Raw genomic sequence first — 9614 nt, forward strand, 5'->3', positions numbered from 1 at the left:
CAGTATTATAGCAGTTTCACAATGTGTTTCCAGTAAAGATTCTAGAGTTTCCTACCCACAATGAAGTGGATATTTCTATTGAGTTGGTACCAGGGGAAACAACATCATCAAAAGCACCTTACACAATGATAACTCTAGAGTTGGTAGAGTTGAATTTGCAGTTGAAGGAAATGCTTGATAATGGATACATTAGGCTATGTGTATCACCTTGGGGTGAACTAGCATTGTTTGTGAAGAATAAGGATAGTACTCTGACGTTTTGCATTGATTACAGGAAACTAAACAAAGTGATGATCAAGAACAGATACCCATTGTTGAGGATTGATGATTTGTTTTATCAGTTGAAGGGAGTAGTAGTGTTCTCGAAGATTGATTTGAGATCATGATACCATCAGGTACACATCAAAGAAGAGGAGATCTACACGACTACTTTCAGGACTAGGTATGTGCATTATGAGTTTTTTTTAGTTCCATTCAGTTTAACTAATGCTCCAACTACTTTTATGCGTTTGATGAATAATGTGTTGTGTATTTATCTCGACAAGTTTGTTATTGCATTCATTGATGATATATTGATATATTCTAAGAATGAGGAAGATCATGATGAGTATTTAGCAACAGTGTTGAGATTTATAAGAGAGCCTTAGTTGTGTCCCAATCTTAGAAAGTGCAGTTTCTTTCAAACATATGTACATTATTTGGGACATGTTGTTTCCAAGGAAGCCATAGGAGTAGATCTAGAAAGGATAAGGGCTATCATAGAGTGGGAAACTCTTAGGAATGTGGAGAAAGTGAGATCATTTATGGGGTTAGCAGGTTACTATAGGAGGTTCATTCGACACTACAAATGTGAGAGGCCCAACTCTCCGAACTTTTGAAGTCATGGATAAGATATGTGAAGCATGGGGATTACAGTGTTGGATGGATGAATCTGACTTCGGTTCCTCCTAAAGTTGATCCCTCTTTCTATTTTGGCACTAACCTCTCCAAGTCGTGAAGAGTAAGGCTCATAGATTTCGAATTCAAGGTAACTTGATTTTACATATGTCAACTCCTATTCTTGTTTCTCCCATAAGAAAGGACACGCAGTATTTATTAGGTGATCCTCCTGAAGGCCTCAAACTAGAATGTAGGACATAGAGATGGAGATTTTTTTATGTACACTCATCTAATGAAGAGGCCCAACTCTCCCAACTTTCGAAGTCATGGATAAGAAATGTGGAGGATGGGGATTATAGTGTTGGATGGTCAAACCTAACTTCGATTCCTCCTCGAGTTTATTTCTCTGGTTGGTTTGGCATTATACTCGAAAAATTTCCATTCATATATTAAAAAATATTTACGCAATAAAAATTACAGAATGAACAATATTCGAAAAATATTTACACAAATAAAAATTACAGAATGCCATATCTTGATTAATATCATTTTTATGTCGAAATCAACATGGTTTACTACTATAATTATACTAATTAAATATTGTAAAATTCCCATTCATATATTAAAAAATATTTACCCAATAAAAATTACAGAATGAACAATATTCCAAAAATTCCCATTCATGTATTAAAACATATTTACGCAATAAAAATTACAGAATGAACAATATTCGAAAAATTCCCATTCATGTATTAAAAAATATTTACGCAATAAAAATTACAGAATGAACAATATCCGAAAAATATTTACACAAATAAAAATTACAGAATGAGTAAACTATATCTGAAAAATATTTACACAAATAAAAATTACAGATTGAGTAAACTATATTTCAAGATTACATAATGAGGTTCATCACATACACATAAGCCCAGACAGGGCTTTATCACAGTTCAGAAAGGCCCTTATCATAGTTCATAAAGGCCCCCTAAAAGTTATATTTGTGTACCACTGAAGGATGGCAGGCCCAATATGGCGTTCGGAAAAAGTATAATTCGCCCATTCAGAGGCAAACTCACCCATACATTCCCATCAGCTAACAGTCCACTGTGAAGAAGCCAACACATCCTAATCATCTGTTTTGCTGAAAAATAATGTTCTTGATTGCATGTCCTCTTTCGTCCAGAATTTGCGGATAGCCCTTCCTCTGTAGAACGTATTTGATCAGAGACCCACTGGCGTTCTTAATTGGGCGATAATGGTTCCGTTTTAGAAGGTCGGGGTCCAACTGTACTTTCTGGAGGCTATTCAGCTGCTCTAATCCGGTAGGCATGTCTTTCATCAGGCTACAATTTGTGATTTGCAAATTCTTCAACAACGGCATTGTATTGCGATACAAAGACGGGAAGTTTTCCAAGTTCTCGTAACAATCTATGATGAGTTCTTCCAGTTCGGGGAATGCGTTTGATTCTCCAAACCTCTTGGGAAGGTTCACGCACTTTCTGTTGCTGCTCAAAGATAGCTTTTTCAGATTAGGGATGTTTTCTATGCCTTTATAATAACTTCCACCATAGCTGTCATCACCACATAATTTCAGCTCATTGAGGTTTTGAAGATGATATTCCCAAAAGGTCGAAGCAGGCGGGGGCACTAGCAGCTTCTCTAGACTAAGCCTTTCCAGACGTTGCATGACTCCCAGCTGGCCCAGTGGAAGAGTGCAGCATTCATCACCAGAAGACAGGTATTGCAAGGAGAGGGACCGCATATTTCCAATGCTCGGCCAAGTCTGTAGCGAGAGAGAACCTTCAGATAATGCTGTCTCACTAGTGAATGTTAAGGACAGGGTTCGCATGTGAGTGAAATCTTTGAAACCCGTCCACCCAAAAGCATCAGCTGCGGCTGCTTTCCTGTTGAATGCGACTCCTTTCAACCTCAACGTTCTTAATGAACGGAGCTTCGATAATCCAGAAGGCAACGATTCTAAATTTTTGCAGCTGGTGAAATCCAGATATTGCATAGATGTATGGTTACCTATCCCGGGGTGCAGCTTGCGTAGATATTCACAATCGCTGACATCAAGAAACAGGAGGCTTCGGAGACTGCCCAAGGATTCAGGCAGCTCCCCTATCTTTGTTCCTGACAAGATCAGGAACTTCAGCCGTTTTAAATTCCCGATTGGTTTGGCCGGCAAGGTCTTGATGCCAGTTTTACTTAAATCTAACACTGCCAGATATTTGAGGTTTTTAAAAAAGCCTGCTGAAATTGATGTGAGGCTGATGTTGTCACACAACGACAAAATGCGGAGGTCTGGACACTGGATGGCGTCCTTTATGCTGGATATATGGGTTTTAGACAATGCAATTCTACGGGCGTGCTTACAGTCCTGCACGGGGAAGTCTGTTAATCTTTCTTTCCACTTTAACAAGCACTTAGCTTCCTTGTCAGATTCAGAAACAGCTAAAGCATGAAAAAATTCCTGCATTTGGCAATACTTTACCCGCCCATCCACACTGAGCTCGGATGCCTCTATTACACACCGATGGACTAGTTGCTCCACGTAAGACCACGCTCTATCTAATCCGTCTGCTCCGCTTGGAAGAAAATCTCTAAAATGGGCAAGCCATGCATATACTAAACGTTCTGATTTTAATTTTGTATTGGGAGGAAAAGAAGCAAAGTAAAGAAACAAGCTTTGAGATGATGAGGCAGAGCGTTATAACTTGACCTTAAAGTGGGCACGACGTGCTTTGTTATGAGGTCCTCTTTATCTACATTACGCAACGCCATTTCCCAGTGACTATCGATCATGCTTACTCCTGCCATGGATTTTGCTATTGCTTCTACTGCATTGGGAAGCCTAGTACATTTGTTTAGAATATCTGGGCGGAAAGACTCGAGATGCTCTGGAAGTTTCCCATCTGGAAAAACGTGAACGCAAAATAAGCCCAAGCTCTTTTCGTCTGATAAATATTTCATCTCGTGGGTGTAATGAGCAAGTATAGCATTGGAAACACCTTTATCTCGGGTGATCACAACAATCTTGTATTTATTGGTTTTGTTCTCACGGTCGAAGCCAATCTGTTGGAAAACATTTTGGTCCCACACGTCATCGAGAACAAATAGACAAGGCTTTAATTTCTGTCCTAAGTGTCTATGAATTCTGATTCTAAGACTTTCTAACCTTAACTCAGTCTGGTTATTGTTGATCTCATATTTTGGAAGATTTATCTGTTGAGCGATGTCGTGGAGAAGGTGGTCAGTCTTGAATTTCTCTGATACAGTCAGCCAAACCCGATGCTTGAATCTCTTCTGAACTACTTTACTGTCGAAAACATGCCGGATCATGGTACTTTTGCCAAGGCCTCCCATGCCCCAAACGGCAATGACTCGAGGGTCGTTCTCCTTCAACATCATTTTAGTAATGGCATCGATTTCATCTTGCATGCCCACAAATATCTCATCATTTCTTAATAGAGGAGAATTGCAACTTGCTTTCTAGTGTCCTGAAGACGGCTTCACATCCACATTAAAAGATTTGAGATACGTGACATGTTGATTGCTAGTGCCATTAATCTTCTGGATTCTCTTTTTTAATTTCTCAATCCCACGGCCCTTCTGAAGCATAAACATAAACTGACGGCGCATTTGATCCAGCATAATAATCTTCTGGCCAATCGGATGCTTCAAAAGTGGATGCTGCAAAATTGAAGTTTGAGCGTTGTCGGCCTCGTCGCTCTCCTCTACGAGGTCCATACCATCGGTGAGAACATCCCGAAGGTTTTGCAGCCAATTGGCCATCGATTGCAAGTCCGTCCGCTCCCCGGCATCATTCAACATGGATTTTATATTGGCAAGCTCGTAGTATATCGATTCAAACTCCTCTTTGAACTTCACAACCACCGATGCTTCTTCCTTTAACTTTTCCGCAAGCACGGAAAACACTTTATCTGCCAGAAAATTAACAACACTAGCGCCTGACATCTTTACCTTCTTCTTCTTTTCCTTTTCCTTCGCTCCTCCTCCGCAGCACTCACTCTCTTAACTCGTTTTCACTCTAACAGTTCACGCTAATACAAGCACATCCTACGCTCTGATCACATAAATACCCTTCACAATCGATACTTATCCGAAGGTGGAGGGTGATGTATGACTTTGCCGCGCACACGAAGTAAGTAGAAACTTCGCTAATGCTTAAATTGATCCGCTAAAAAACAGATACCTAATCTTAGTTCCCCATGACTAACGTATGCAAAAACTTTATCAATCGCAAGTAACCTAGGGAAATTTAAGCTTCAAGTTATCAGTTTTGTAGCTTACCTGATTGTTGGGATTTTTCTGGTAAAATCCCAAAAACAAACAAACAATGTTCTATTTCTCTACAGGATCTTTAACACAGGGAAGCTTAAAAATTTATGAGAACAGAGTATTACACACACAAAAAGATTTGTATTCATTAAAATATAATGCGTGATACAAACTTTATCCTCTTTCACCCAAAAAAATTCACCAAAACATTTCAACAAAATTACTCTGTCTCCTCCTCAGATTTTACCACCTTCTTCTTTTCCTTTTCCTTCGCTCCTCCTCGGCAGCACTCACTCTCTTAACTCGTTTTCACTCTAACAGTTCACGCTAATACAAGCACATCCTACGCTCTGATCACATAAATACCCTTCACAATCGATACTTATCCGAAGGTGGAGGGTGATGTATGACTTTGCCGCGCACACAAAGTAAGTAGAAACTTCGCTAATGCTTAAATTGATCCGCTAAAAAACAGATACCTAATCTTAGTTCCCCATGACTAACGTATGCAAAAACTTTATCAATCGCAAGTAACCTAGGGAAATTTAAGCTTCAAGTTATCAGTTTTGTAGCTTCGCTGATTGTTGGGGATTTTTCTGGTAAAATCCCAAAAACAAACAAACAATGTTTTGTTTTTCTCCACGATCTTTAACACAGGGAAGCTTAAAAATTTCTGAGAACAGAGTATTACACACACAAAAAAAGATTTGTATTCATTAAAATATAATGCCTGATACAACCTTCATTCTCTTTCACTCAGAGGGATTCACCAAAACATTTCAACAAAATTACTCTGTCTCCTCCTGAGATTTTACACTGCTGTGTGTAAAAACCTCATTTACATTCACTGCTGTAAAAACCTTTTACATATACGGCTGTAAAAACAATTTTTACATATGTTGCTCCAACAAAGGAAAACATTATGTGCCTGCTCATTAAAAAAAACTTTACCACACAAAATATTACATGCTCTGTTCTAATCTTTCCTTCGTCTTCGCACTGCTGTGCGATCCATACATACAAAGTTAACCTCTCAAGAAAATCTCCCCTGCTTCTTCTTCTATGCACTACTGTGCAATATTCGCCTTACATTATACAATGTTCGTCTTCGTTTTGTTTTTCATTCACACATTGCACTGTTGTGCAAACCTCGATTTTCTTTACAAAAAAAGTCAACTGAACAATTACATAACGCATATATATCAAATGTGATTAAAAATAAAAATTTATATTGCCATTACTACCCCCATACTTCCGTAAGTCAATAAAACATTAAAGTTTAAAATTTTTATCTACTTTCTACACATCACAAGAAATTTCATTTATTTCCCTTGCTGACAGGACCGGCGGTCAAACAAAAACTTTTACGCCACGTTAAAAATTATTTGCTGCAGGTTTGTGAAGTCTGACAACTGTTGATTTGCTCTCATGGAATGGAACGGTTGAGGTGGATTTCGGAAGACCTTTGTTTGCCGAACGTTACGTTCTGATGGAGCAGTGGTTTTGTAGAAGGTACAGAGGACGAGTGGAGGCATTTCATTGCATCGGAGTTGATTGCACGGAAACCCCCTTCACAGCAAAAACGGTCCGATATGTGTCAGAGGTTTTCCAGAAGCGGTTTTGGCGAATTAAATGCTGCTTCACGGGTCAACTCATGCGCGGTTGAAATTACATTTTCAACACTCCCCTTTAATTTCAACTGTTGGGCATTCAGTCATACCCAAACACTTCCTCAAAAATTCGAAGCTTTTCTGAGCCAATGGCTTTGTCAAAATGTTTGCTACCTGTTCCTGAGTCCTGCAATGTTCTAAAACAATTTCTCCATTGTTCACCAATTCTCTGATGTAGTGAAACCTTGTGTTAATGTGTTTCGTTCTCTTATGAAACACCGAATTCTTGGATAATGCAATAGCAGAGCTATTGTCACAAAAAATCGCTGTTGCTTTTGTCTGCTCTTGGCCTAAGCTCCTCAACATTCTTCTCATCCAAACTGCTTGACATGTTGCTGCTGTAGCTGCCACATATTCAGCCTCTACTGTAGACAATGCTACAATGGACTGCTTCTTAGAAGCCCATGAAATGGCTCCTGAACCCATGCGGAAGACATAACCGGAAGTGCTTTTCCGATCATCTACACTTCCAGCCCAATCACTATCAGTGTACCCAATTAAATTTGAACATTCTGAGATAGTATATAAAATACCAAACATTTTAGTACCTTTGACATACCTCAGAATTCTTTTTGCTGCCTGCCAATGTGCTTATTTTGGTCTCTCCATGAATCTGGAAATTAAACTAACAACATACATTATGTCAGGCCTAGTTGCAGTTAAATACATAAGGCTGCCAACTATACTCTTGTACAAACTAGGATCAAAGTCCTTGCTGTTGTTCTCTCTGCTGAGTTTTAATCCCATCACTGTGGGAGTGATTGCTGCCTTCCACTCTTGCATGTTAAATCTGCCCAATACTTCATTTACATATTTTGCTTGTGAAATAAAAATTCCATTTTCATTTTGATCTACTTCTATTCCTAAGAAGTATCTCAGCAAACCCATGTCAGTCATTTCAAATTCCTCCTTCATGACTGATTTGAAATTCTCAATGAGATGATCATCATTACCTGTGAAAATCACATCATCAACATATAAGACAACAATCAAAATTTTACCATCCTTTTCTTTGATGTAGACGGTGGGTTCACCCTCACATTTCTCAAATCCATTTTCCAGTAGATAGGAATCTATCCTACTGTACCATGCTCTTGGCGCTTGCTTCAGCCCATAAAGAGCTTTCTTCAATTTGCACACTTTGTGCTCTTCACCTTTCTTCTCATAGCCTAGAGGTTGTTCAATGTAAACCTCTTCCATTAACACTCCATTTAGGAATGCTGACTTCACGTCCATTTGGTAAACTTTCCACTTGTTTTGAGCTGCTATGGATAGCACTGCTCTCACGGTTTCCATTCTTGCAACCGGTGCGAAAGTTTCCTCATAATCTCTCCCATACTGCTACTTATACCCTTTGACAACCAGCCTTGCCTTGTGTCTTTCTATTTTACCTTCAGCATTGCTCTTGGTCTTGTAGACCCATTTGACTCCAATGAATTCTTTACCTTTTGGTAGCTCAACCAAATCCCATGTCTTGTTTCTTTCTATGGCATTAATCTCCTCATCCATAGCTTCTATCCATTTCTTATCTTTAATTGCATCTTCGAAATGAATAGGGTCATCAACATGACAATACAAGGCAAATAAGGAATTCATACTTTCATCATAAATATCACTTAAATTTCTGAATTTCTTACCTCTTTCATTTGGTGTGCAAGTGCTTGAAGATGCACTTGAATTTCCTCCTTGTGGTGTGCTTGGAGAAGCACTTTCATTTATCCTCAATGGTGTCCCTTGCTGTTATTGTGTTGGCGCTGCTGTTTGGGGATGTATTTTAGCCATCTCCTCATCATCTTCATCATGAGACAAACAATTTTTAACATTCACTGTTTTCTCTATGCTTCTATCCCAAGCTTCCTCCTCAATGAATTGAACATCTCTGCTGACATAAAACTTCTTGGTAGATGGGATATACAACCTGTAAGCTTTGGATTCCTCACTGTATCCAATGAAAATACATTTCTCCCCTTTGTTATCCAACTTCCTCCTTAGCTGATCTGGAATGTGTGCATAGGCCACACATTCAAAAACTTTCAAGTGGGTGACACCTTGCTTTCTCCCACTCCATGCTTCTTTGGGCACTTTGTTCATGACTGCTTTTGTAGGACACCTATTCAAAATGTAAACTGCACAATTTACAGCTTCAGCCCAATAATCATTTGGCAAATGCTTTGCCTTTAGCATGCTCCTTGCCATATCCATGATGGTCCTGTTCTTCCTTTCAGCAACTCCATTTTGCTGCAGAGTGTACCTACCTATAAACTGCTTATGAATCCCATTTTCTCTACAAAACCATAGAAACTCCTTGGAGATATACTCACCTCCTCTATTAGTTCTCAAAACTTTGATATGCAGCCCGCTTTGGTTTTCAACAAGTGCTTTGAAATTTCTAAATTTTTCAAACACTTCACTTTTGTTTTTAAGGAAATAAGCCCAAGTCTTTCTTGTAAAGTCATCACTGAATGTTAGGAAATATTGGCTACCTGCTAATGATGGAGTTTGCATTGGTCCACATAAGTCTGAGTGGACAATCTCTAAGGGTGCCTTTGCCCTTATGCTTTTCCCTGATGGAAAAATTTCTCTGTGTTGTTTCCCCAATATGCAACCTTCACAAAGGCTGTCCGGTTTCTCTATCAATGGTAATCTTCTTACCATTCCTTTTCTGTTCAACAAGTTAAGACCTCCAAAGTTGAGATGTCCAAATCTCAAGTGCCACAACCAATTTTCATCCTTTGGCACGCTTTGGAAAACCTCTTGGGT

At 39.1% G+C, this 9614-nt stretch overlaps 1 protein-coding gene across 1 annotated transcript; it reads right to left on the reverse strand.

Moving 5' to 3' along the window:
• Window positions 1–2011: 2011 nt before the first annotated feature.
• On the reverse strand, window positions 2012–4323 carry LOC149209995 (disease resistance RPP13-like protein 4). Its single transcript, XM_089398831.1, has 2 exons — window positions 3605–4323; window positions 2012–3485 (listed from the first exon to the last, which is right to left on the reverse strand). Exons 1-2 carry the CDS (start codon window positions 4321–4323, stop codon window positions 2012–2014), a joined length of 2193 nt encoding a protein of 730 aa, XP_089254957.1.
• Window positions 4324–9614: the final 5291 nt, after the last annotated feature.

Source organism: Pinus tabuliformis, chromosome 1_2 (assembly GCF_031772625.1).
Source record: "Pinus tabuliformis cultivar Carrire ecotype Pingquan chromosome 1_2, CPIR1, whole genome shotgun sequence".
Classification (NCBI taxonomy): domain Eukaryota; kingdom Viridiplantae; phylum Streptophyta; class Pinopsida; order Pinales; family Pinaceae; genus Pinus; species Pinus tabuliformis.

Excerpts from the sequence above, each read along its gene's own strand:
- LOC149209995 (XM_089398831.1), bottom strand. The coding sequence starts at position 4,323 with ATGCAAGATGAAATCGATGCCATTACTAAAATGATGTTGAAGGAGAAC. Across the intron at positions 3,486-3,604 it reads CACGTCGTGCCCACTTTAAG|AGATTTTCTTCCAAGCGGAG; the intron begins GTCAAGTTATAA and ends TGCCCATTTTAG.